At 49.0% G+C, this 27,539-nt stretch overlaps 1 protein-coding gene across 2 annotated transcripts; it reads right to left on the bottom strand.

Annotated features, from left to right (window-relative positions):
• Positions 1-6,676: 6,676 nt before the first annotated feature.
• On the bottom strand, positions 6,677-23,023 carry INAVA (innate immunity activator). Of its 2 annotated transcripts, none has more exons than XM_043963654.1 (9): positions 22,945-23,023; positions 21,971-22,095; positions 21,629-21,745; positions 19,388-19,621; positions 14,494-14,545; positions 12,279-12,492; positions 11,861-12,034; positions 9,509-10,187; positions 6,677-6,917 (listed from the first exon to the last, which is right to left on the bottom strand). In XM_043963654.1, the coding sequence occupies exons 1-9, from the start codon at positions 22,997-22,999 to the stop codon at positions 6,825-6,827; spliced, it is 1,743 nt and encodes a 580-aa protein (XP_043819589.1). In that variant the 5' UTR covers positions 23,000-23,023; the 3' UTR covers positions 6,677-6,824. The 2 variants fall into 2 exon arrangements, with proteins under 2 accessions (XP_043819589.1, XP_043819588.1); XM_043963653.1 differs by having other exon boundaries at positions 6,677-6,918; positions 9,567-10,187; positions 22,945-22,999.
• Positions 23,024-27,539: the final 4,516 nt, after the last annotated feature.

Genomic DNA, 27,539 nt, shown 5'->3' with positions numbered 1-27,539 from the left:
TCAGCATATCTCCTACCTCTGTGCTTTTGCATAGGCTGTTCCCTCTTCTTGGAATGCACAATCTCCTTATTCCTGCCTCTTAGAATCCTTCACACCCTTCAAGACTCAGCAGCTGTTATCTATTGCCATATGAAAAAATGCTCTAAATCACTACTGATTAGAGAAATGCAAATTAAAACAACTCTGAGGTACCACCTCACACCTATCAGATTGGCAAACATGACAAAAAAGGAAAATAATAAATGTTGGAGAAGCTGTGGAAAAATTGGAACACTAATGCATTGTTGGTGGAGCTGTGAACTGATCCAACCATTCTGGAGAGCAATTTGGAACTATGCCCAAAGGACTATGGCTCTATTAGGTCTTTATCCCAAAGAGATCATAAAAAAGGGAAAAGGACCCACATGTACAAAAATATTTATAGCTGCTCTTTTTGTGGTGGGCAAAGAACTGGAAATTTGAGGGGATGCCCATCAATTGGGGAATACTATTGTGCTGTAAGAAATGATGAGCAGGCAAATTTCAGAGAAATCTGGAAGGACTTATATGAACTGATGCTGAGTGAGATGAGTAGAACCAGGAGAACATTGTATACAGTAACAGCAGCATAGTGTGATGATCAACTGTGATAGACTTAATTCTTCTCAGCAATACAATGATCCAAGATAATTCCAAAGGACTCATGATGGAAAATGTTCTCCACGTCCAGAAAAAAGAACTGCAGAATCTAGATGCAAGTTGAACCATAACTGTTTCTACTTTTTTTATCTTCTTTCTATTTTGAGGTTTTTCCCTTTTGTTCTGATTCTTCTTTCACAACATGACTAATGCAGAAATATGTTTAATGTGATTATACATATATAACCTTTATCAGATTGCTTGCTGTCTTGGGGAAGGGGGAGGGAAGGGAGGGAGTGAAAAAATTTGGAACTAAAAATCTTATAAAAACAAATGTTGAAAACTATCTCTACATGTAACTAGAAAATAATAAAATATTTTTATGATTTAAAAAAAAAGACTCAGTAGCTGTGCAACTTTTATAGGAAGCCTTTGCTCAGACCTCCAGTTCTTAGTGCCCTTTCCCTCCTCAAATGTTCATATTTCCATTTAGCTATTTATGGGACATATCCCCCCCCCACCATGTGCCCCCCCAACCCCAAGTAGAATGTAAGATCCTTGAGGACAGGGTTTATTTTGCACTTTGTTATCCCCAGTGCCTAGCACAAATGCCATATAGCAAGTGATTAATAACTGCTTGTTTGGTTAGATTAGGCAGAGCCATAGTCTATCCAGCCCCTTGCCATTCCCTTAGGTTCTATTCCCTGAAAAAATTCTCAGTTCTAGAAAAGCTCCCCTTTTCCTGCTCCCTTTCCCAAGGCAGGGTTCATGAGTCAGTTAAAGAAGGTGGAAACTACCTGGCCGGGCCAATCTCTAGCCAAGAGGAGAGGGGAAAGGAGGAAGGAAGGGACTCCCCAAGGCATTGACAGTATCTCATCCCCACCCCCAAAAAACAACCTCCATCTTCCAGGAAAGATGAAGGGACCTAGCACAGAGATAAGATGCCTTGCTTTGATCACATCTGTTCCCATTGATCTAGGGCAAGTGTTGGTGGGGTCCAAGGACACATTTCAGGGGGCTTATAAAGCTGGATGAGGAAAAAAAAAAGACATCTTTATTCCTTTATGAATGAAGACCACAATTATTCTGAGAAGGGATCCGTAGATTTCCTCGGACCGCCAAAAGGGTCTATGACACCAAAAAGGTCAGGAATCCATGTACTAGAGTAAGCTCCTGGACTCCCTGCTGTCATGGAGTCACAAACCAGGACAAAGGACCCAATTAGTGTTTGGAGGGGATTTGTGACCTGGAGGGGGTTGGGGGGGAGGCTAGCTCACCCAAAGAATTGGAGGCTCATCACAAATCTTGTAAAATTTTTTTTAAAAGGGAGTTACAGAGCAAGGGGAAATGCAAAAACTGGGGCCAGATAACTAAGGGGGGATCTTTGATAACAGGGTATCAGTAGGATATGCGGCATCCAACCACATCCTGCATATCCTCTTGCAGACCTTAGTATTGCTTATCAGCATACTGGGGTCATGTCCTGCCACACCTCATGCCTGAGGTGGGAGAGAGAGCAGCTTTTCCCTCAGTCTTGAGGGGTTGGGATCTTTAGGTTTCTTGGGGTCCCACTGTATTCCCGTAATATTAGGGCACAGGCCTAACCATCCAGGGGCTCAGGTCTCTGCTTTTCTTTCTCCCTCAGAAACCCAACCCAAGGGGGGCAGCTAGGTGTCACAGTGGATAGAGCACCAGCGCTGGAGTCAGGAGAACCTGAGTTCAAATCCAACCTCAGACACTTGACACTTACTAGCTGTGTGACCCTGGGCAAGTCACTTAACTCTCATTGCCCCATTAAAAAAAAAGAAAGAAAAGAAAGGGTCAACCAGAAACCCAACCCAAGGAAGAACTGCAAGGGATATGAAGAGCACATCCCATCCACCAAAACACCACAGCCATCTTTCCTGCCCTCAGGTGCTACTTCTCCTCACCTGTAACCAGCAGCCCCAGCATGGGACCTCCTGAATCCATACCCACTGGTCCAGGGAAGTTAAATCTACACTAGCTTTTGAACTCCTACCCTGGTAGTAAACTGGTTTGATCAGAAATCGAGTGAATGACAACTCACCTAGCTTGTTTGTCCTCCATTTTTTTTTTTTTAGTGACTTGCCCAGGGTCACACAGCTAGTAAGTGTTAAGTGACTGAGGCCGGATTTGAACTCAGGTACTCCTGACTCCAGGGCCGGTGCTCTATCCACTGCGCCACCTAGCTGCCCCTGTCCTCCATTCTTGAAGAGGACCATGACATCGGAGGTGCAGTGAATTGGATTTAAGTGAGGGAAGGCTGAGCCAGCCCCAGACCACCAGAGCACGCTGCCCCATCTTATCCAGATGTCCCCCCAGGCTTTCTTGCCATCTGCCCTGCCTTCTGGCCCCAAGAATCAGATCAGTCAGATCAATGGTTCCCAGAATGATGCAATATCAATTGACAGCCTTAATGGAGCTAGACCTTCCTTCCCTCGCCTGATTGAGCTCCTTGGGAGCAGGGCCGTTCTCACTTTGGGCATTGCATCACCTGCACTTAACACAGTGCCTGGCACAGGGTAGGCACTATATTAATGTTAGCTATTAATGTTATTACCATTATTATTCATTTCCCGTGTGGCCACAGGCACTTCCCTTCCCTTTTCTGGGCCCCTTTCTTCAGGCATAAAATGAAGGCTTTTGGCTGAGCTCCTTCTCAGACCCTGGCGTTGCCTATGGAATCCACTGTGCTTTTTTCTTTTTTTCTTTTCCCAGGGCAATGAGGCAATGAGAGTTACGTGACTTGCCCAGGGTCACACAGCCAATAAGTGTCAAGTGTCTGAGGCTGAATCCAGGCCCAATGCTTTATCCACTGCACCACCTAGCTGGCCCTGTGCTTTTATCTTAAAAGTGGGTTTCATGTTGTCTCTATTCCAGGGACTCACACCTGTGTTATGTTGGCCACATAGTGCTTCCTTGGACCTGATCTTCTCTTCTCTTACCTCTTAAGCAGTGAGGTGGTGCAGTGGTTAGAGCCCTGTGTATTAAGTCAGGAAGACCTGAGTTCAAATCTAGCCCAGATAGTAGCTGCATGACCCTGAGCAAATCACTTCACAAACGCTGCCTGCCTCAGTTTCTCCTACTGTAAAATGGGGTTGATAATACCACCACCTCCCTCCCAGGGTTGTTGTGAGGATTGAAGGAAAAATCATCATAAAGTGCTTAGCACAGTACCTGGCACATAGTAGGTGCTCTAGTAATATTAGCAATGATTGTTATTATTTCTGTGGTCAACCCTGGGCAGAAACCCGCTGTGGAAGCATCCAAATCTGCCTGGGTGCCCCCTGCCTCTGGCTTTTCCTGGCCTTGGCTTTGGGAGGGGACGGTCTGCCCTGATTCAAGAGGAGTCTGCTGGGCCCCTCTATAGGTCTCACCTGGCACTGCTTTGGAAGGACTTTTCTCAGCCCCTTCTACTTGCTTTGATGCTCAGAAAAGACCTTGAGTCTGTGAGCTTGTCAAGGACAGCAAGGGCCTGGTGTATGGAGCACCAGGCTACTGGCAGTGCCTTTCACAGGATGCACTCTGGCAAACAAGTTCAAGACTACATGGGACCAGTTCAGCCCAGCCAGTGGCTCCCTGGCAGGCTGTGCCCAGCCCTGAGACTTCAGCAGCAGCAGTATGGCACAAAGCCATCCTCAGGCTCATGTGGAACTTTTACCTCCACCCCTTATGGTTACGTGTCTCTGAGGGACCATACCCAAAGAGTGGGGTGTCCCTGGAGGAATGTGTATAGCCTGGCGGGAGAGGAGACCTTTTCTCTCTTAGGGTGTGGTAGTGAGGGAACTGTGTCTCTATTTAAATAAAACCAAACACTTTAAAATGACCAACTCTAGGGGCAGCTTGGTGGCACAGTGGATAGAGCACCGGCCCTGGATTCAGGAGATCCTGAGTTCAAATGCAGCCTCAGACACTTGACACTTACTAGCTGTGTGACCCTGGGCAAGTCACTTAACCCCCAGTGCCCCGCAAAAACCAAAAACAAAAATAAAGTGACCAACTCTAGGAAAGATAAGAGTGGTTACTATCTACCCAATTCTACTTTGTCAAGCATCCCCTGCCCCCTATACCTAAGACTCATTTTCCACTAGATCACATAGACACATTCTCGACACATCCCTGTTGGAAGGACTGGCATTAGGAAGGGAATAGGAAGAGGGGTGGTAAGATTGGGCCTCTAATGCCCCTCCAAAAATCCTCACTTGGAATCACAACCACTAGTCAACTTCAGGTACTCAGAAACCTTTGAAGAGGGACCGTGGGGTGACACCTAAGGTGGCTATACCCATGTCCCAGAGGTACATGCAGAATCCCAAAGGCTTCCCCGGTGGGTTAGGACAGGAAGAGGGGCAGAGTGTGGCCGGGAAGATCAACTACCAACAGTCAAGCCACATGCCCAGGGGTTTACTGGGTCCAATTTTGTGCCTATCAGGAAAAGAGGAAGAATCCCAAACGTTTCTCTGATCCACCCCCACCTACTTCTCTGGGGTGGGACTCAGACCAGCTGGAGAGAAGCCAGTGGCTTTCCCCAGCCTGGGAGAAAAGAGCCTTCAGAACATTAGATAGAGCTTGAGAACTCCCACCCCCACAATCTCAGCTAAGACGATTACAAAGAGTACATTTTATTAAGGAGAATTTGACACTACACCCCATACAGTTCTGGCTCTGCAGCTGGGGATGCCATCGGGGCTACACAGAACCAATAAGTTAACAGAGAAAGACTCTGGGGGTAGGGAGGTCCCTGAGACCTGCCTGGCTCAGCTTACAGGGGCTATAGGGAAAGAGACATTTCAGGGTAAGAAGAAAATAGAGCCTATGGGGTGATTTTTTAAAATGAGGCAGCGTGGTTTCTGGTTATGGGGAAAAGATGGATTCTGGAGACTAGACAAGGCCAGAAGCGAAGGCTTCTTATCAGAACCCAGTCAAGAGAAGCAGGGAAGGAACAAGAGTTGGCACAGGAATGAATTGTGGACCTGTAGAAGCCATCCTGGCCATTGCTTCCCCTTCCCTAGGATCTCCCCATGGGGCCCTTAGTGCAATTAGGTGGAAACCTTTTCTCTTCCTGCTAAGATCCTGATGCCCATCTCCAGTCTAGCATCCAGGTTCCAGCACCTCTAAATACATTCTTAGCTGTCTGCCAAAGTTCTAGTAACCTAGTGGGAACTGGGGCCTGGCTGCTGCTAGAGATGAAGCATTCCTCGCCTGTCACGGCATCTCATTCCCAGCTCTCACGTTCTGGTCCAGGTTCCATAGCTTGTTGTTGAGGGCAGCGGCAGAGGGTGTCAGCACAGGCTTGCCCCCCACTCCCCATAGTGACTGGTGCAATCAACACAGATTACCCCTCTGCAAGCAAAGTCAATCAACCTCTCTCTATCAGGAGCCAGTGTGGGAATCCCCAGGTTCGGATAATAAAGCTTTGCTTTCTCAGTGGACAGCTCCCAGGGCAGAGCCCTGAAGCCCAAGTGAAAGATGAGGTCTTGTAGCCTGGGGAAGGTAACATCACTGAGCTCAATGGTGGGAAGCTGAGTCTGGACAGAACATTTACCAAACACCAGCCACATGTTCTTCTTTCTCCTTCCTTCCTGCTGGGTTCAGATTGCTCCTCTACGTGGATCTGTGGGCTAAGGACCCCATCGCTCAGGCTGTGCGTCACAGAGCACATTACTAAGGGAGAGAAAGCAGAGAGATAGCCCTCCCCATCAGGACATCGAGTCCTGCAGAGATATGGGGACTTGGGGACATTTGTAACCCAAAACCTCGCAGTGGGTGTTGGAGATGTTTGACCCCTAACATACAGGGACATGAGCATGATTGGCCTCTGTTGACCGTCTCTCAAACAACCATAACAGAGGGCTCACTCATGACTGAGAGCGCCAAACATGATAACAGATGGACAGTTAGACGGGCTAAGGCAGAACATAAAAGCATCTTTGAGAATAACACAGAAGTATAAAATTTCAGGCCAGGCTTCCTAAACAAAATCAGAGGAAGTCTGAGGTCTTGCTCATCGACCTGCGATGAGCATAGGGGAGCTGGGGAGAGGTGCCAGGGTTGGGCTCTGGCTACAGGCTGAGGTTTCTCCCATCCAGCCAATCCCAGAGTCCAGGGCACGCCCTGAACGGAACAAAGTCTTCCCAGTAGTGGGGTGGTAGCACTCCCTAACCACGAGATGGGGAGCCACAGCATTACACTTGGCTGATGATCTCTCCATTCTCCGGCACATAGACTTGCATAGGGGATCCATCAGATGTCCTCCTCAGCACGTGGACCACAGGCATCTGCCAGGTTTGGGGGAAAAAAGGAGTCAGCGGGTGGAGTCAGGTGGGAGTCTCCTGCTGCCCTGTAGTACCCTCTTCAGTCTTTAATTCAGCTCCAAGCCTCAAGCCCCACCTGCTCTGGGTCACATGCCCCATCCCCCAGCCTGCCCAGCCTTCCCAGGGCACTCCCTCCTCACTTCCAACTCTTGGAACTCCTAATTCCTTTCATGTTCCTCCTTAGATGTCACCTCCTCTAAAAGAGGCCCTTCCTGAGTCCCCCAGTTATTAGAACCCCCTGAAATTACTTCATATTTATTATGCATGTAGCTTATATGCTCAATTCCTAACCCCCCTCTCAATGATTGTAAGGACTGGCTTGTCTTGTCTGGGACACAATAGTGGCTTAATGAAAGCTAGTTGATTTGAAGTGATGACCTCTCTGAAGGGGTTGTGGGCTTCTCTTGTGGCAAAGCCGTGGGGAGAAGGAAGGAATATGTGGGAGTGAAGATAGGGAAACTGGATTTATGAGGGTGATGAATGAGGACCCAAAAGAAATGCTGGGCTTGGCTGGTGAGAGGAATGAGGGAAAGAGGGAATAAAACATATTTACTAAGTCCTAGCCTAACGTGCCCTGGGGGAAAAGGGGGGGGGATTGCACCTTCCACAAATGTCCACCACCCCCTCACTAGAACCCCTCCAGTGAGGAGGACTAGCTCCCTCTGAGGCAGCTTTTAGGCTGCTCTCACCATTGGTTTTTCTTTACACCGATCCCAAACTTGTCTCTAAATCCTACCTAGACAGCAATCATGTGCCTTCCCCGCCCCAAGCCTTCTCTTCTCCAACCTAATCACCCCCAGTGCCTTCATAGGATCCTCATGTGGCAGGAAGATTCAGTCCTTTCACCATCCTGGGTACCCTCTTCTGTAAGTTTCCCAGTTAAAACTCTTCCTTCCCCTCCCTCCTTCTACAGGTTTACTCCCCAGCACTGGAACTTCCTTGGCCAGGGTGAGATGGGCTAGGTGAGGGCCAAGAACAGGTCCGAGCTCGCACATAGGGAGAACGTCAGCTGGGAGGGTGCGGCCCGGGCTCCAGGCCAGGAGAGTCAGTGGGGCGCCAGCGGCAACCCCAGTGGTTTGTGGGTGGAGAAGCAACTTGCTGCAGAGAACCTCAGGACCCAAACACACATCTGGGTTTGCAGCTTTGGGGGCCCTTCCCTACTGCCAGCACAGAGGGGACAGGGAGCACAATGGCTTTGTGTCTGAGGATCTGAATGTATGTGAATGACTTCAGAGAGGAAGCATTCCCCACCTCTCCCCATTTCAGAGAGGAAACCCAAGACCCAAAGAAAACGGAGGTGCCACGTCAGGCTAGAGAATAAACTGGGAAGAGGCAGCTTGTCCCCACATCTTCCTGCGTGATCCAGTTTAGTGTCCCTTCAGTCCTTGGAGGGACAAATAGGCAAGATGAATCAGCTCTGGATCTGACTAATATATAAATAATATATATAAATGCCTGTTTCCTGGGGCCTGCCAGGTCAGGAGGTAGATGGGTTAAGTTCTCAGAGCAGCCTAAAGCAACCCAGAGGATCCAGTCAACTCTCCATGATCTGCATGTGATTCATCCACCTTGTGGGTCACTTCCTAATGCTGCCAAACTGGCATGTGCTCAAGAAGTGCAACATAAGCATCTTACCAACCAAGAGGACTCTCATGAATGCCAAGGGGCACCGTACAAGCTTCAAAGAAATGATGTTGGGGCAGCTAGGTGGCACAGTGGATAAAGCACTCACTGGCTTTGGATTCAGGAGTACCTGAGTTCAAATCCGGCCTCAGACACTTGACACTTACTAGCTGTGTGACCCTGGGCAAGTCACTTAACCCTCATTGTCCTGCCCCCCCAAAGGAAGGAAAGAAAGAAAGGAAGGAAAGAAAGGAAAGAAAAAAAGGAAAGAAAGGAAAGAAAGGAAGAAAGAAAGGAAGAAAGGAAGAAAGAAAGAAAGAAAGAAAGAAAGAAAGAAAGGGAAGAAAAGGAAGGAAAGGAAGGAAAGGAAGGAAAGGAAGGAAGAAAGAAAGAAAGAAAGAAAGAAAGAAAGAAAGAAAGAAAGAAAGAAAGAAAGAAAGAAAGAAAGAAAGAAAGAAAGAAAGAAAGGAAGGAAGGAAAGGAAGGAAAGGAAGGAAAGGAAGACAGGAAGGAAGGAAGGAAGGAAGGAAGGAAGGAAGGAAGGAAGGAAGGAAGGAAGGAAGGAAGGAAGGAAGGAAGGAAGGAAGGAAGGAAGGAAGGAAGGAAGGAAGAAAGAAAGAAAGAAAGAAAGAAAGAAAGAAAGAAAGAAAGAAAGAAAGAAAGAAAGAAAGAAAGAAAGAAAGAAAGGAAGGAAGAAAGAAAGGAAGAAAGAAAGGAAGGAAGTGATGTTCGGGGCATTGCCTGCTTAGGACTATACACATCCCTGATATTGGTGCATTCTATTGCTGTGATTTCATTCTTCCTCAGACTGGAATTTCCCACCTTACTACTGTTTTCCCAGGCTTCCTTAGGTAGGCAAGCACTGGGCTCACTTGCCCTTCCTGTTCCCTATTCTACTCTCCTGACTTCCTTTCTCCCCAAAACAGCCATACCTGTGTTCTCCCCATGACTCTCCCGAAGGACTCTCTGCCTGGAGGGAGGTTTCTCATGCGGAAGGCCCCCTGCCGGTCTAGTGAATGCGGACGGGCATTCCGTAAACGTGCCCGCTCATGCCACCACTTGAGTTCCTCTGACACAGCGGCCTTGCTGAGTCCCCGGCCTGCAGGGCTGTCCTTCAAGGAAGGTGTCCTCACAATCCGGCTGTGAGAGGGTACTAATCGTTGGTAGCGCAGAGGTGTTCCATCTTCGTCATAGACAGTGCCAGGTCCCAGGTGGCAAAGCTCCCATCCAGCGGGTGACTGCTGCCTGTCAGCCACCATTACATACCTCCCTGCTGGGAAATATCCAGATGGGAGCAGCATCTTAGGGTAATAAGCTGCCAGCTCACGCCCATCAGCAGTGACCCAGGTTCTCCGGGAGGAAAGCTGGTCAGATGGGGACATGGGCCGCAAGAAGATGTCTGGGCTGCTGCTGCCCGCTGAGGGGGCATGAGAAATGCTGGAGACGTCCGAGCTGCTGTCTTCAGAGCCTGAGTGGTAGGCAGGGTGAGGCAGGGGGCGTTTTGCTGAAGGGAAGCAGGAGTCAGGCACAGTCACCGTGTAGTGTGTGGGCCGTCGGCGGGGGACCGCACTTCGGCCACGGCCTTCTGGGCAGCCCCGGAAGGAATCTACCCTGCAGAGGGAAAGAAGGCACCAACTCAGTCCTGCATCCCAGGAACAGGTGAGGGACAAAGTAAGAGCAAACTAGAAACATTCATTCTGGGAAAGAGAGGGAGAGGACCAGTATCAAGGGAACTCACTCTCCACTTCCCTCTTTCCATCACACTTCCCTTCATGTGGGCTCAAAATTTCAAGCTTCCCCTCTGAATATTCCCTCCACCTCACCCCCATATCCAAAGTTGCCATCTCTTTTACACTCCTTTCTTTTTTTTCTCTCTCTCTCTTTGTTTTTTTTTGGTGAGGCAATTGGGGTTAAGTGACTTGCCCAGGGTCACACAGCTAAGTGTCAAGTGTCTGAGGTTGGATTTGAACTCAGGTCCTCCTGAATCCTGGGCCAGTGCTCTATCCACTGTGCCACCTAGCTGCCCCTACACTCCTCCTTTCTTGACTTCCATTGCCACCGACCCAGTTCAGTCCCTCAGCACCCCTCACCCAGACTATGACAACGGCCTCCTAACTGATCTCCCTGCACTGGTATCTCCTCTCTCCAGTCTGTTCTTCACACAGCTGACAAGATAATCTTGTGCCTGGGAACAGACCATGCTACTCCTCTGATGTCTTCCTATGGTCTCTACGGGAAAATGCAAACTCAGCCTGACATTTCAAGGGCCTCCAGGCCTGGGCCCAATTAAATCAATCAATTAAACCAATCAATCAACAAGCACTTATTAAGTGCTTATCAAGCACCAGGGCTTTATGAGCATCCAAAGCAAAAGCAAAAACAAAAACAATCCCTACCTTCAGGGAGCTTACATTCACATGGTGGAGACAATACAGAGATCAATCTATCTTTATGGCTTCATTTCATAATAGTCTCATACTCATAGTTCAGCCAAAGAAAACTATTAGCATTTTTTTTTTATCCTGCCCTTTTACCTCTGTGTTCTCCAATAGATCAATCTCCATTTCTGAAACACAATCCCTTTAGTGTTCTCATCTTTTGTAAATGCTGTCTTCCCTCAAGGCCCAGCTCAGGGACTAGGTCTTCCTCCATGAACCTCCCCTGATCCCCCCACCAGCTGGAAGTTTTCTCTGTAGATCGTTTTGTCTAGGCCTTTCTTACCCTCTGCCTAGGAGCAAAGTTTATTAGTATACATGACTGATTCTCCTTTACAGGGTGAAGTAGGTAGATATCAAAGACCTCCTGTCCTCCATGCGTTCCCAGTGCCTGGTACAATGTCCGGCGTTTAGCAGGTGCTTAATAACATATAGCTAGGTCACTATGCAGGGAGGCACACTGGAGGCAGAGGGACCTCCTAGGTCAGAGTCTGTACAGATGCTAGTGAGCCTGAGGCCCCCTCGTCATTGCCTCTGGTCTCTCAGCTGAGGATATTCAGAGGCAGCAATAAATAGAAAGGGGATAGAATGCCTGGACTTGTGATCAGGAAGAACTGGCTCTGAATCCTTCCTATCTGTAGGATTACAGGCAAGTCACTCAAGGGCTCAGAACCTCAGTTTCCTCATCTGTAAAATGCAGGTGAATCTATCGGATCCTTAAGCCCCATTCCTCACAGGTCTACCAAAATGTTTATTAAGCGGAGGCACAAATAAAACAATGAATGGAAAGTGTTTTGCAAATCTCAGAAGACCTACATAGATGGGAGCCCAATCCCTAGGACTCCTTACCTTAGAGACTGGGACTGACCCCGTCTCCCCTGGATCTCTGGGGTGGCAGGGGCACTGGCCCGGCCTTGAACTTGCCCGGGAATATTTCGGAGCGGGACCACATGATATGTAGCTGCTTCCAGCACCCAGGGGCTGTTGGTGCTTGGCCCATCCTGGGGTGTTGTGGCTGGGCTGCTGCAGAGAGAGGAGATGGGTAAGGAGAGAGAACTTTCGCAAGGGTGATGCTGGTGTTTTTCCTTCAGGAGTGTGGGTTTGAGTGTGAGGTAGAGAGGTCAGAGAGGAAGGAAGCCAAGAGAGCTCAATGGTACTGAGCAAAGAGAGGCCGAGGTCACCCATCCCTTCCCTCCTTTTCCATGCCCTCAGCCCCACCCCCTTCCCAGGGCAGGACACCTGACCTCCAATTCCCCAGTGCCTCTACCTGGACTCGCTATCGAGTTCTGAGGGGGATTTTTTGGGTTTCTCGTAGGGATGATCCAGGCTGGTTTCCTTCCAGGGGCTGTTCTGGATTGGAGAGCGCTCTGGACCCCCAGCCTCAGGCCCTGCTGGCTTCAGCCCTTCGAGCCTCTGGGGCGGGAGTGACCTGGTAGGTGGTGCCGGGGACTCTGGAACAGGTTTTGGCAACTGGGTTTCTTCTGCAAATGGAGTAGGAAGACGGTGAGGGTGGCTGTGGGAGAACCAGCTCAACGGGAACCAAGCCGCCTGTTCCCTGCCATGCCTCTCCTCTCCTCCCATGTCCATCGCACCCAGGTGCCCCAGGGCTTCTGCTCTGGCCCAGCTCCCTCCAGGAAGCCCTCCCAGATGAACCAAACCACGGAGCCCATTCCTCCACTCAGGGTGTATCTTTGTACTGGGAGCACCAACGGCCAAGCTTCTAGTTACTATCCTGCCCCTGATGTGTTTTTCTAGTGTGTGTTGTTTCTATACTCTGGTCCTCAGAAGGTTTGGGGCCTTCTCCCCTGAATGCTCCCTAGGCCCTCCTCACTTCCAGGATGGCAAGCACAGGGTGCCTCATCTGCAGTGTTTGTCTTTTCCCGTCACTGCCCAGCTATATCGATGAGCCAAACACCAGAGGCCCAGAACGTGACCTTGAGGTCTAATGAGCAGAATGGGCACCGACTGGGAACGGCAGAGTCCTCTCTGTGACTCTGGCCAGCTCACCGTGGGAAAATCCCCAGAAAACTGGGTCCCTTCTTCCCTAAGGGCGAAACTCTTCTCAGGAGCCTGGACTATCTCCTTCTTGCCCTCAGGACTCTCCTAGCTGATGACTCTGGATTTTATCTCCCCATTCCCCACACTGGGGTCATCTGGTTCCCAGGCCCAGGAACTCCTGGACTTAAGCTGACTCAGCTCTCAACCACCACTCCTCAGCATTTGTTGTGGGAAGCTGGAGTAGGGAAATAGGTCATTCATCCCACCTAGGCCTGTGTCCAGGCAAGAGAGGGGGTTTTCTACTAAGAGCCAGGCTGAGAAGCCTAACTTTAATTCAACAAACTTTTATTAATTTTATTAATTGTAAAGTTAAAAATCATTGTCTCTGGAGCCAAGACAAACCAGACTCAAATCTCACCTCTGAAACCTACTGCCTCTATGACCTTGGGCAAATCACTTAACCTCACTGGGCCTCAGTTTCCTCGTCTGTAAAATAAGGGTATTAGACTAGATGGCCTCCAGTGACGTTTTCTTCCTGCTCTAAATCCTATGTACAAAGCACAAGGAATACCAAGACAAAAAAAAGGTCCCTGCCCTCAGGGCACTTCAAGTCTAATATTGATAATATGGCTAAAATCTGTACAATACAAAGCTGAATGTGATGGGCACAAATGAGATCTAGATAAAAGGCTCTAGGAAAATTCAAAGGGGGTGAAATCAGTATGAGCAGAATTCCTGAACTAAGGAAGCTCTGCTAAGATGTCTTATACAAACGTTCCCCATATCTTGCCGAGGCTGAGAGCGTATCATTCATGGTCCCCAAAGCTGACTGGTTTGGAGACTTTATAAGGCCTGGTCTTTCTGACCTGGGCCAGTCTGACTGTCCTTAGGCACTTTGGTGGTCCTCCATTCCTGGGGGCTCACCACTCTGGTACCAGACTTGGTGAAGACACCTAATCAGTTCTAGTCCTACTGTCCCTTAAAACTCCCCTCATCTCAGCCTCAGCCTCTCTCAGGAACAAGGAATGACAGGTCTGCACCACCAACTATGTCCAGGGGCAGCTCAGTGGATAGAGCGCCGGGCTTTGAGTCAAGAAGACTCATCTTCCTGAGTTCAAATCTGCCCTCAGACACTTACTAGCTATGTGATCCTGGGCAAGTCACTTAACCTTGTTTGCCTCAGTTTCCTCATTTGTAAAATGAGCTGGAGAAGGAAATGGCAAACTACTTCAGTATTTTTGCCAAAAAAACCTCAAATGGGGTCATGAAAAGTAGGAAACAACTGAAATGACTGAAAAGATTAAAACCACCATGCCCAGAAATTGTATATATTTTTAACTGACATGTGAGCTCAGTGAAGGCCTTTGCTAAACTTCTCAGTGAATGCCCTAAAGCTATGGAAAGATAGGAGTACCTGAGTTACGGAGAACTACCCTCACTGGGGCACCTACATCTAACTCCAGTTCTCAATCAGTCTCACTTACCTTCTTCCAATAGCACGGCATCTGACAGGGAGCTGTCATCAGAAGTGCTCAACTCTGGAGGAGAGAAAAGACATGGGGTTGGGAAGGGGGCAGATGAGGTCATCCGAAGGCACAGGGAAGATTGGGATGTGGAGACTGGCAGACTGCCATCCTCTCCCTCCGGGCAGTCATGTTTGGTACCAACAAAATGCTGACTGGATGCTAAGCTAAGCACTGTATGCTAGGAAGAGGAGGACAGTGTGGCCCGGTGGAAAGAGCCCTGAGTTTAAACATAGCACTACCCCTTACTGTGGAGCTAGCTGTTCATGGAGAAATCACTTTTTGTTCCGAGCCTCCTTTCCACATCTTTAAAATAAAGGTGTTTGGAGTGGATAATAAAATAAAAACTGCTGTGAGGCTTGCAAACACTGTCCTCACCATAACAAGCCCGTGAGAATATGCAAGCATTATTACAGGAGGGGTAAACTTGGGCTCTGAAAGGTTAACAAATGATTTCCCCAGTCCAATCAAAAGATCCCTCAAATGCTAAGCCCCATGATCCTCAGGCCCCCTCCCCGTCTGAGAGCCTCTGGGCTCTCGGAAGTCTCCTCAAGGCCTCTGCAGTGATCCCGGCTAATTATGTGGAAGGTGATCCCAGCTAATCATGTAGAACCGATACAATTATGTTTCCAAAATGAAATGCCTGCACTGTAATGAGGCACTTTGTCTCAAAGAACTCTCCAGCTGTTAAGTCCTTATTCATTTCCCTACTTCTTCCTTTTCCAAAGAAGCAAAATAGAGGAACTCAGCAGACACTGCTCATTCAGAAGACTGGCTTCTCGCTCTCTCATTTTTTTTTTTTTTTGATGAGGCAATTGGGGTTAAGTGATTTGCCCAGGGTCACACAGCTAGTAAGTGTCGAGTGTCTGAGGCTGGATTTGAACTCAGGTCCTCCTGACTCTAGGACCGGTGCTCTATCCACTGAGCCATCTAGCTGCCCTTGGCTTCTCTCTTAAGGTAAATCAGGGCTTCCTTGGGACCAGAATACCAAGACCCCATATTTGGAGGCCAAGAATGGCAATGACATTGAAAAGTTGAGGAAAATATTCCCGGCAGGGGCTTAGAGAGCATCATTTAGCCCCATCTCCTCATTTTACTAAAGATGAAGAATCCGACTTATTAATCATAATGATAACTGGTATTTCTACCACTCTTTACCATTTATATGTTATCTCATTTCACTCTCAAACTATAACCCCATGAGGTTGGTGCTCTTATCACCCCAGCTTCATAGATGAGGAAAGTGAGGCTGAGAAGGGCTAAATGATTACACAGCTAAGGAATTATCTGAGGCAGGATTTCAACTCAGGACTTCTAGACTCCAAGTCCAACACCGAAGCAGGTTCCCTTAATAGAGGCCACAGCTTGTCAGGATCACAGCCAGGATATGATGACCCTGGGTGCTCTGACGCCCAATCAAGTGTACTTTCCACTATCGGGCAATTTTATTCAACCCAGCCCCCCCCCCTTTTTTTGAAGGGCAATGAGGGTTAAGTGACTTGCCCAGGGTCACACAGCTAGTAAATGTCAAGGGTCTGAGGCCAGATTTGAACTCAGGTCTCCTGAATCTAGGGCCGGTGTTTTATCCACTGTGCCACCTAGCTGCCCCAGCTCCCCTTTAACAAACGCTATGTGTTTCACATTATGCTAGTGTTGGGCTAGTGCTGTCCTTGAGGAGTTTATATTTTACTGAGGGGTGGGGTGAGAGCTGATACAAGCTGTACACAGGTAAGTAAGTACAAGGCAATGATATTGTAAAGCAATTAGTTAGCACAGTGCCGGGCACACCATAGGCTCGACAGAAATCAATAATAATAATAAGCAGCTAGAAATGATAGCTTTGAAAGGTTAGGAAATGATTTGCCCATTGCAATCAATAAGGCTAGAAATGTTAGCTCCTGGTATTATTATTATTAATTTTAAGAGGGAGAAGGCAATGACTTCTGTGAGAATCAGGTTGTAGGTGGCACCTGAGCTGGGACTCAGGTCTGCCTTGAAGAGAGGCATGAGGAGCGAGTGCATTCCAGGCACACGTTAGCCTGGGAGAGATGGAAGATTCAGTCTGGGGAAGAGCTAGTGGCCTGGAATACAAAATAAAGCAGGCCGGGAGGGCTTTAAATGCTAGGCTGAAGGGTGTGTATTCTACACTAGAAAAGAGAGATAGGAAGCAGAGTGATGTGATCAGGCCCATGCCTTAGGGAGGGTGTTTTGGCAGCTATAGGGAGGACGGCCTGGTAGAAAAGAGACTGGGGGCAGAAAGACCAATGAGGAAGCTGCTGCAATTATTCGGGCGAGTTGAGGGCCTGAACAAGGACAAAGGCTTCCTGAGCAGGACCCTGTCTATTCACAGGATTCTTGTCCCGATTTAAAGAGTGGGAATAAGTGGCCATTTCAGCTCTTTCCCCCACTCCCTTTCTCCAAGGAACACCCCAGAGACAGGTTTCTTGACCACCTTTCGACTGCCACAGAGAGTTAAGTCAAAGCTAGCACATATCTCCCATGGGGCCGTGTCCTGACCTGCTTCCCATTCTTAAAGAGGAGACATCAGCAGGCGTGGCTAGCTGCAACAGCAGTCACGGACAGCCTCCTCCTCCTGCCTCAGACTCTTGACCTCTGGACATGGTGTCCAGGAACCCTAGGCACCAGCTGGCAACGAGAGGCCTTCTGCCCCAGTCACCGGACACTATCAGAGGGGCTAGAAATGGACCTGAGCAACAGAGACAAGAGCCTGGGCCACACTCAGCCCCCACTCATTCATTACTCTCCAAATAAGCTGTGCTGGCCCTTGGGTGAGCTCAGGCCCAGAGCCAACAACTGGCTTCTCAAGGGGGAAGATCACAAGTTCCCGGGAATGACAGGTGGGGCTGCGATGATAATGCCTTTCCTTATAGCTTTCCTGGGGCCATGACCTTCTTTTTCATCACCTGCTTCCCTGTGAAGAGCAGGGGCACCCCAGAGCTTCCTCCACCTAGCTATGCCACTGTGGGTGGGCCATCCCCATCTCTTTAGCTTCCTCATCTACAGAATAGGGAAGTTGGGAAATATGATCTCTGAGGTCATTCCCAGTTCAAACACGTTATGATTTTATGACCTGAGAATATTGGCTTTGGCCAAGCCCTGAGCCATGCCCTTCCACTTCGATCCAGTGACACTGACCTTCTGCCTGTTCCGCAAACAAGACACTCCATCAAGAAATGGCAAACCACTCCTTCATTTCTGCCAAGAAACCCCCCAGTGGAGTCACAAAGAGTGGGATGTGACTGAAAAGCAACTGGGCAAACAACAAAGGCTATCCTACACCAAGCTTGCTTTGTATCCATTTATTTGTATGTTGTCTCATGATTGTAATCTCCTTGAGGGCAGGAGTTGCCTTTTCCCTCTTTTTGTTTTTATTTATTTATTTTTATTTTATTTATTTTTTTTTTGCGGGGCAATGGAGGTTAAGTGACTTGCCCAGGGTCACACAGCTGGTAAGTGTCAAGTGTCTGAGGCCGGATTTGAACTCAGGTACTCCTGAATCCAGGGCCGGTGCTTTATCCACTGTGCCACCTAGCCACCCCTGTTTTTATTTTTAAATTAAATTAAATCAATGTATTTATTTATTGGCAGGGCAGTGAGAGTTAAGTGACTTGCCCAGGGTCACACAGCTAGTAAGTGTCTGAGGCTGGATTTGAACTCAGGTCCTCCTGAATGCAGGGCTGGTGCTTTACCCACTGCACTACCTAGATGTCCCTTTTCCCTCTTTTTGTATCCCCAGCACTCAGCAGGTGCTTAATAAATGTTTATTTAATGAATGAATGAATAAAAAGGTCTGGCTATTTGGCCCCTGAGGTCAACTTCAGCAGCTTTAATGAATGGGCCGAAAGTCACTTTAAGTCAAGCTCCTTCCTGTTCTCACCATCTTTCTCAGCTCTGGTTCTGGGAGGAAGCTGGAAACCATCCTTTGACTACCAAGAGACATTCCAGGGAAGGCATATGAGGAAGCAGTGGGCAAAAGGGATGCAACCTTACCCCTTTAGGAGGCGGTAGATGGGTGTAGCCCAGGACCGGGAAGAGCCTAGGATGTCTTATAATATACTCTCACAGGAGGATTCCAGTTGTCCCGTATGAAGAAGGGCTTGGATGGCTCAGGTATGAAAGAAGCAAAGACATCTAGTCCAAGCCCAGGGCCAAACCCCCTGCTGTCCCAGCCCAGGTCCATCATCACTGGGCTCTGCTTGGTCTCTATGTATTCATTCCCAGCCCAGAGAGCTCCCAAGCTTAACGAATACCTCAGAACTGCCAAACTAATCGGTGCTTTATGAATCTGGGATGGAGGAAGAAGAGGACCCTCCATCGTACCAGGGAGCTAAAGACTGGGCTCTCTCCAGTGGGGGAGTAGGGTGGGCTGAGAGAAAAAGGCCGTGGTTGGACATCTGGCTTTGAGAGAACACCCAGTTAAATCCAAGGTCTCAGAGGACTAAGGGTTAAAACCACAGGGCAGGGTCTTCTATCATGATCAGACAGGCCCTGACAACCATCAGTTTGCTCCAGAGATACATAAAAGCAGTGCCCACTTTAGCCTTTGCCCTGGGAGTTGAGCAATTGGACAAAAGGGAAGAAAATAGTAGATGCAAGAATTCCACTCCCTTGATCAGGACAGCATCAGAAACTCAGAGGTTTTGGGAGGAGAGTAATCAGTAAACATCTGGAGGAGTCTCCCCACTCCCTCCATGGAGAGGAGGCTGGGTTCTGGGTCACAGGGACGGCAATCCCGTCGGCCCCATCTCCAGCGTGGCAGCCTCTGATGCAGCCCCCCGGGCCAGAGGCACACGCCATTCAGGTCTGAGGCAGGGGGTACCCTGGCCAGGTGGGCCCACTCACCTCCCCTGAGCACGGCGGCAGGAGTCAGGGGCCCACACCCTCGGCTCAGCCTCCGTTCATTGAGGTTGTGCTCTAGTTCCCGCAGCTTCTTCTCCTCCTGCAGCACCGCGTTCTTCCTCCGGCGTCGGATCTGCTTGGTGAGGTTCTCTTCCTTGTACAGACGGCGGGCCGCCTCTGCAATCTGCAGCTGCAGCGCCAGCTCCTGCTCCAGGCTGCTCAGAGGGTCCTGGGCACGGGGAGGGAGGGAGGGAGGGACAGGGGGCCACGGAGAAAAGGTCAGCACAGGTGAGGGTGGGGACAGACACCACAAGGGAGCTAGGTGATAGCCAACCCCTCTACAGAGCAGTGATGGTGTTTGCATTAGAGTGGGAGCTCCCTGTGGGCAGAGATTCAGAACCATGAAAGATCCTAGAGCCCACTGGGGTTAGGCCAACCCCTTCATGTTACGATGAGGCCCAGGAAAGTCACTCAGTTAGTAAGTGTCTGTCTGAAGAGGGATCTGAATTTGGGTAGCCCTGACTCCACGTCCAGTGCACCGTCCATTATGACATAATGCCTCTCATCCGACTTGGAGATGTTTGCGGGCATTGATCACGTGCCCCCATTGAGCTTCCACCTCTCCAAAAGGTAAGGACTACGTCTCATTCAAGAGCGTGCCATGGACATGGTGTTCCTGCACCACAGGAAAAATCTGACCTTAAGCTAGAGAAGAGAGCAATCTATCTCCCTTCCCTTCCCCCTCCCTTGAAGGGCAGGGAGAGAAGACCAAGGTCTACAGAGATGTAGGGCAAAGGGAGGGGTAGGAGGTTTCCAAAACTGAACCAGAGCCACCTCCTTGAGCAAGAAAAGCCAGCACCCAAGACCCACCCATCCGACACACGTGGGGATGGGCAGTCTCGATTAGCAGGCCAGAGGGTGTTGTCCCAACTTCCCACCCAGCCTGCTAAGTGGGCCACTTTCTCTCTTGACTTTCTTGGGCCTGAGCGAATTAGACTGGGGTGGCTGCCAATGGGAACCTCCTAAAGTCTGTCCCCAAAGTGTTCAAGGACATCAAGGACCTATGCCTGGGCTTTGGGCCTCCTGGTCAGCTTACCAGGCCATGAGCTCTTCTGTTTGCAGCAGACCCAAGGAACTTCGGCATTCAGTCTCAGGACTGCCACCGTCCACTACTTCCTAAACCTTCGCTTATCCCTGAACTACAAACTCCAAGCCCTATTCCCTGCCAGCCAGGCTCCAGTCTCCCACACCTAAGTCCTAATTACTTCCCTTCTCTCCTGCCATTGACACTGTCTCTTGAATCTGGTTCCATCACCCACTTCCCTCTTTCCTTCTGACCCTGTTGCTACATGCCCCAAACCATTCTTGTGCATATTGGGGGGTTTATTTACAAGGGAAAAGGGAATATACAAATCCAGAAATAATACACCAGGGTAATAAGGTAATTAGAAATATAAATAAAGATGTCTATCCAGTTGCAGACTGAGTGGCACCGAAGCTTTCAGAATTTCCCCAGCCCTAGATTGGCCTTGATTCTCTCTAGGCTGGGAGGCTTTATTTCCCTGTGGGCCCCTGGAGGAGAAAGCTTGCAGAATGCCCTGGGCATGTTGGATGAAGCTCATTCGCCTACTCTTCAATCGCTAGGATCACTTTCAGCCAATTAGGAAGTCTCCTGATTGAATGATGGGCTTTTGTTTTTCCACCATTACTCCATAACCACTTAGCCAAGTACAGAAGAAAAATGTTTTCTGATCAAGGGAATTCAAGGAAATGCAATAAGCATAGTGTTCCTATCACCTCAAAAATCAGACTATTCAACCCAACACTCAGATCCTGGCCAAAGCTCACAAAAGACCACATGCTTCCTTCAGGGGCCAAGGTCTTATCCCTTCTTCTCTCTCTGGGCCAAGGAAGAGGAGAGGCTCTGAGCAGGCCAAGGTGCCTGCTGGTGCTGCCCTGACCTGGAAGGCAATAAGACCTTCTGCCCACTAGGGAAGGTGACAAATGCCCCACACCCTTGACTACCTCTTTTTTCTTTTTTTTGGGGGGGGGCAGGGCAATGAGGGTTAAGTGACTTGCCCAGGGTCACACAACTAGCAAGTGTCAAGTATCTGAAGCCAGATTTGAACTCCTGAATCCGGGGCCTGTGCTTTTTACACTGTACCACCTAGCTACCCTCAACCCTTGATTACCTCTCAAGGAAAGACCAGCCCCCCCATGTGGTCATGCTTCTCACCTCTCTTCGGAAGGTCTGTTCATCCAGTTTGTAAGCTGCCCCAATCCTTCGACGAACCTTAGGGGCCTTTTCTCCTGGTTTGAGGGGATACTCCTTTGGCAGTGTGCCTGTCAACTCCTGAAGCAGGAGATAATGTTAGTCCAAAGCCCTCTCATACTCAGTCCTTCCCATTATCCTCACCTCTGGTGATTTCTTCCCCTTCTCCTCCAAACTCTCCATCACCCCTTAACTTCTTCCCAGCCCCCACCTGAGAGGCTGAGCTTCCTGGGCTGTGAAGTTCTCACTCCTCAGGGGCCACTCCCCCAACCCTCCTACCCCTGGAAAAGGGGCAAAGGCACTCACTGCTTCTCGGAGACAGAGTTTCTTTAACTCCTCCAGACATAACTCTAGACGTTCTTCCAGAGCTCTCTGCTGCTTCCTCATCGCATGGGTCAGCTCCTTCATTGGGGAAATTGGGCTGTCGGGGCCTAGGTGGAAAGAGCAACACAGAACCCACATACATACCTCAGCTCAAATGAGGCCTCTCCCAGACACCCACCTGACCTCCCCAGAGACCACGCACACACCATTCACTCCTACATACCACACACCTGGCCTGAGGTTATAGGTGAGCCTTGGCCTCCTGTCAGGGCTGCTCAAAGGGGGCAGGGGCAGGGGCAGCTGCCCATATCCCAGCCTGCTCCAAGGGGCCCCAGGAGGCAGATGCACCCATGAAAACCTCCTAACCCCCTTCCTCTTTGCAGAAGAATGTTTGCAGTGGAAAGAACACTAGATTTAGTCAGAGGACCTGGGTTCAAATCCCAGTTTTGTGACTTAGTGCCTGTATGACCCTGGGCAAGTCTGTAATCAATCTGGCCCTCAGTTCTATGCTTCAGTCAAACCGGGGAGGGGGTGACGAGATGACTTCTAAGGTCCCTACAGCTCTTACTCTAGGACCCTATGAGCTTAGCACAACATGTCCTACCAACTACACACAGGCCCAGTTCCCCATTGACCCTGTTCCTTTTTGGAGGTAATGATGTACACAACACAAAGCACACATGGCCAGTACAGGCCAAGAGATAGAACTCATAGGATTCCTGGGATCTGGGGGTATCATGGTCAAGATACCAAGAGGGATCAAGAGTTCATAAAGTCCATTCCCCTGTTTCCAATCACTCCAATCCCTTCTGCTCGAACTCCTTTTCCAATTTGTCCTTCCCCACTCTTCTTATCTCCCCCATTGCAGAGGCTGACTCTCTTCCACTCCAGTGATGAGGAATGAGGACTCAGGCAGCCGGCCTATTCCTGGGGAGGGATTTCCCCAAGCCACTCACCAGACTGCAGGATGATGCCACTGTCTGTGTCGCTGATCTCATCCTTGCTCTCCATGGTGGACGTCCGGGGGGCGGGGGAGACAGAGTGGAGGAGGGGAACACAGCTCCCAGCCAGGGACATTAGGTGGCTTGGAGTTTCCCTGGCTTGGGAAAGAACAAAGAGGCCGTGTCTGGACTCACCTGGGCCTGCCTAAGGGGCCAGGACCCTTCTTCCAAGCAGAAACTAATTAACAGCAGGATGCTGGGGTTGGGGGTGGGGAGAGGAAGGAGAAGGAGAGAAGGTTTAACCCCATGAGTGCCAATATAAACTTTCTTTGCTCTGAAAGCTGCTCTCAAACTGATAGCAATCTCTGAGAAAAGACACAAGAGAAAGTAGTCTGCCATATCAACAAATGAGCTCGCTTGACTGTGCAGAATGAGAAATATACATATGTGTGTATATGTGGATGTAAGTATAAAAACACGTATATATTATTTGGCCATGGCCAATGTGGAAATTTGTTCTGATTGACCCTGCATGCTGGTTACAAAGGTTTTGGTTTTGTTTTTCTTCAGGTGGAAGAGATGGGAAGGAAAAAAATTGATTTTTGTGAATTGAAAAAAATTAAGTTAATTTTTTTAAATACCAAAAACTAACCAACCAACCAACCCCAAACTAATTACCTTCACTGCCTCTAAAATGATGTCTTATTTTTGGTCCACGTTCTAGGCTCCCAGACCCCAGTGATGGATGATAGAATCCCCATAACTAAGAGTAAAACAGACCTCCTTGCTACGTTAAAATCTAACAACTTAAAACCTAGGATCACAAAATCTCCAAGTTTGAGGGGCCCTGGGAGGGGTACCTAGTCCAAGCTTTACCCCAAAAGGAATCCCCCCCCTGAGAATAATCATGCAGCCTGTGCTTGAAGCTGCTTCCCTGAGCAGTCTATTGCAATCATGTCAGTTAGTCAGTAAGTATTTCTGAAGTGCCTACTATATGCCACATGCTGTGCTAAGTGCTGGAGATAACAAAGAAAGGCAAAAAGAATCCCAGCCCCCAAGGAGTTCAGATTCTAATGGGAGAGACGACATGCCCCAAAATATGTACATTGGCCTTGAGGGGGAGCAGGATAGGTGGGATTGGAGGTGAGAAACAGGAGGCCCAGGAGAAGGAGAGTATTCCAGGCAATCGGAGCTAGCCAGGAAAAGCCAGAGAGGAGCAGTAAGTAAGAAGGTCAGTGTTGTTGACTAAGTCTAAGGAGACTTCCATCTCCAACTGGCCCTCCAAGAGCCCATGCTGCCTCTTCTGATCTTTCCAAGGCCCTGCATCACTTTCCCTCCCTCTGAGGCTGAGACTGGCAGCCAGGTAAAGGGGATGCACAGCACTACCTACACCTGGCACCCCTTCCATGAGATGCCTGCTGGGATGGGAAGAGGATCCTTCAGAGACGAGGGTACGTGGGTGCCATCCTTGCTGACACTGCCATGGCCTCTTTTACAAGGGAGTAAGGGGAAGGCCAATGCAACCCACTTCTGGGTAGGTGCCCCAGGGAACTTGGGCAGGAGCAGAATAAAGTGCCCAATGTTTCCAGGGCCATAGCTTGGTCAAGAAGGAGCCTGAAATGGAAGGCTACCCACCATGGCTGGGCAGGTCTAGGGGGGCTACAGTCTAGGTGGAGCCTCAGTCTGACCTGGACAAGTCCAACTGTGCCACCACTCCAGAATCAGGCTGGCATATGGGGTAGCTGGAAAGGAAACAGACAGAGAAAGGAAAGGCAACAACAAGCACCCCACAACTCCCATTGGAAAGGTTGTACTCCAACCTCTTCATTTTACAGATAAGGAAACTGAGGCTGAGAAAGGAAGTAACTTATCCAAGGTCACACAAAGTAATAAGCAGAGCTGGCTGGCACTGTGGTCTCTTTTCTTTCCTCGTTCTTTAAATCCTCAAGAGAAAGCCTTCTGTTGAGCCCATATTGGGAACCAGGATTCTGCTCCCTCTCCCCCCCAACTAATTTTGGCATTCGAGTTCGATCAGGTGTCACCAGAACATGGTGCAAGTCTATCAGTCAGTTTGGAAGAGCCCTTTTGCCCACCAACCTCCATAAAGCACTGGAGGGTAAGTCCTGAAAGGGGATGCCTGACGGGAGGGGGTGGAGCTCCCAGCCGACTAGAAGCGGGGCTCAGACACCTCCTTACTGAGTCAGCATCATTGCACAAGAGTCCAAAAGCCCTTCTGAGTTTCTGTCTGGCGCTTATCCTGCCTCCTCTGGGCACTTGGGGCTGTAGGGTGGAGAAGGGACCCGCCCCTTCTGCCTTTGGCACAATAAGTCTTAGGCAAGCAGGTAAACAAGGCAGCCAGGAGAGAGGGTGTGAGTGAGGGAGAGGAAAAGAGGGAATGCTCGAGTCATTCTGAGTCCTCTCTCTTAACGAAGACAAGGAACAGAAGCAACGCTACGGAAACAGTACAACCCATCCACCCGAGGAGACCCCACTGACCCGAATGGGTAGACTACGATGCCACAATTCTGCCTCTGCAAAGGGAGAATGGCTGGTGAGCCTGCCAACTGAGCACATGAGATATCAGTAAAAAGGTTTATGCAGGGCCTGTGTAAACAGAAGTCTGCAGCAAGCATATATACCTTCACTATCTCAGATTTCCTTGTTTGTCAGGAACGAGTTAACTGGGGCTAGGAAGGAACTCTTTTCTCCAGCCCTTCCAAGGACATTCACCTCTATTTTTGGTCTTTAGATCTCTTTGGGGCACAAGGATGATCACAGATCAAATGCCTACTGATAGAGCCAGAGCTGGAAGAGACCTCTTAGCTCATCTAGTCCCCACCTCTAATTCTGCCCATGGGGAAACTGAGGTCCAGAAAGAATAAATCACTAGTCTAATGTCAGGCAATTAATCCACAAGATAGTCACTGTGCTAGAAATATTAAAAAACAAAAAATGAAACCGTTCCTGCCCACAAGGAACTTACACTGTACAGGTCAGAGGTGGTAAGCATGAGATGAAAGATTTGAACCCAGGTCCTCAGCTCTGAGTCCTATGCCTACTGAGCATTGCTCAGGTATGCTTCCATCTCCACCTGCAGCTCACCAGAAGCTTTTCTGCACTCCTCAGGATACTTTATCTCATTCCCCGAATCTTCTCTGACCCTCCTGCTACCCTAATTCCAAGAAAGCAAGCAGCACCAGGTTAGGGTTGGGCAGTTAGTCATACAGCCCACCTACCTAGCTCAAGGGGTTTGACTTTGGAAAGGAAAGAGGAAAAAAAGGCAGAGGAGGCCCACTAATTAGTAATCATCACTAATTAATTACACACTTCCACCTTGGCACTCCTGAGGACACTCTAGTCTGCTCTCTCCCTCCTCCAACCTTCCCCTTGCTCAGAGACAAGGGAGGGCAGTGATGGAGACCCAAGGAGTCTCATTCCCAGGCCACAGCCAGATTTTTGGCTTCCCACCCACGTATCCAGCTTCTCCTGCTCTTCTTGCCTCACATCCTTGGATATCCCTGGTGGTTAAGGAAACCCCGGGGACTAGGCAGGCATTTGTCCAGATCTGATACTGGGGCCCCCAGCACCACCCCGTGTATGGCATGATGGAGCAAGCTCCTATTGATGGAGGAGTTAGGAATCTGGGACTGGAGTCCAAACTCTTCTTGACAACTCACTTCATCTGTAAGACTCAGTTTCCTTATCTGTAAAAGGAAGGAGATGGTCTAGATTTTGTTCTCAGCTCTAACACTAAATTTTGCTCACTCATCAATGGAACAATCAACAAGCATTTATGAAGAAGCCCTTACTATTTGACCGGCACGGTTCTAAGCTCTGGGAAGACAAAGAAGAAAGGGGAAAACAATGTTCCTCACCCCAAGGAACATTACATTCTGAGGTTGGCATGGAAGCACTAGGTAGGGCCTGTGGCTTCTTCTTCCACAATAACTAGGCAAAAGGGAGAATGGAAGGTATTATTCCCTACTTTTATTTACACAGCATATTGGTAAAAAGTTCCACTTTGAAAGGACTTTCCAAATTATGTGAAAACACTTCCTTCAATTCTCACCTGAAGAAAAAGTAAGAGGAAGTTCATAAGTATATCCCAGATGGGGAGGGGAAAGGAATGTAAATAGCTAAGTGTTTTAATGAGAAAACCAGTGTGCTTAAATAAGTTTGCATCACTTAGGGGGTGGTTGAAAAGAAAACACAAAGTTCTAATGAATTAATCAATTAAGATTATCACCCCCTAAGAACATCTGGCCCCTAATCTTATTCTGGACAGTAGTCTTTCTGACTTCCATTCATTTTTTCCTCGGCCTTGGTCATCTCACAACAGGGGCTGCCTTCTAAGAAAATCCCATTGGATGACACCAAATTAGGTGACTGGTTGCCCCCTCCCCCAAGATTCTGGGGTCCTTTCCCAAATCTCTCCAGTCCCCAGCTCCCCCCATCATTTGATGCGTCCTTTTCTGCTGGGAAAGAAACAGCCCATCTGGTTGTGGGATGCTGCCCGATATAGAGTGACAGAGAAGAGGAGAAAGGAGGGAGGGAGAACTCTCTAAAACTAAGCCACTCAAGGGCTTCCTTCCTGTTCCCCAGCCCCCCCC

This window comes from Dromiciops gliroides, chromosome 4 (genome assembly GCF_019393635.1).
Source record: "Dromiciops gliroides isolate mDroGli1 chromosome 4, mDroGli1.pri, whole genome shotgun sequence".
Lineage (NCBI taxonomy): Eukaryota > Metazoa > Chordata > Mammalia > Microbiotheria > Microbiotheriidae > Dromiciops > Dromiciops gliroides.
This window is presented reverse-complemented; position numbering and strand designations above follow the sequence as displayed.

Excerpts from the sequence above, each read along its gene's own strand:
- INAVA (XM_043963654.1), bottom strand. The coding sequence starts at position 22,999 with ATGGAGAGCAAGGATGAGATCAGCGACACAGACAGTGGCATCATCCTG. Across the intron at positions 12,493-14,493 it reads TGCCGTGCTATTGGAAGAAG|AAGAAACCCAGTTGCCAAAA; the intron begins GTAAGTGAGACT and ends CTCCATTTGCAG. Across the intron at positions 6,918-9,508 it reads GAGTCATGGGGAGAACACAG|ATGCCTGTGGTCCACGTGCT; the intron begins GTATGGCTGTTT and ends CAAACCTGGCAG.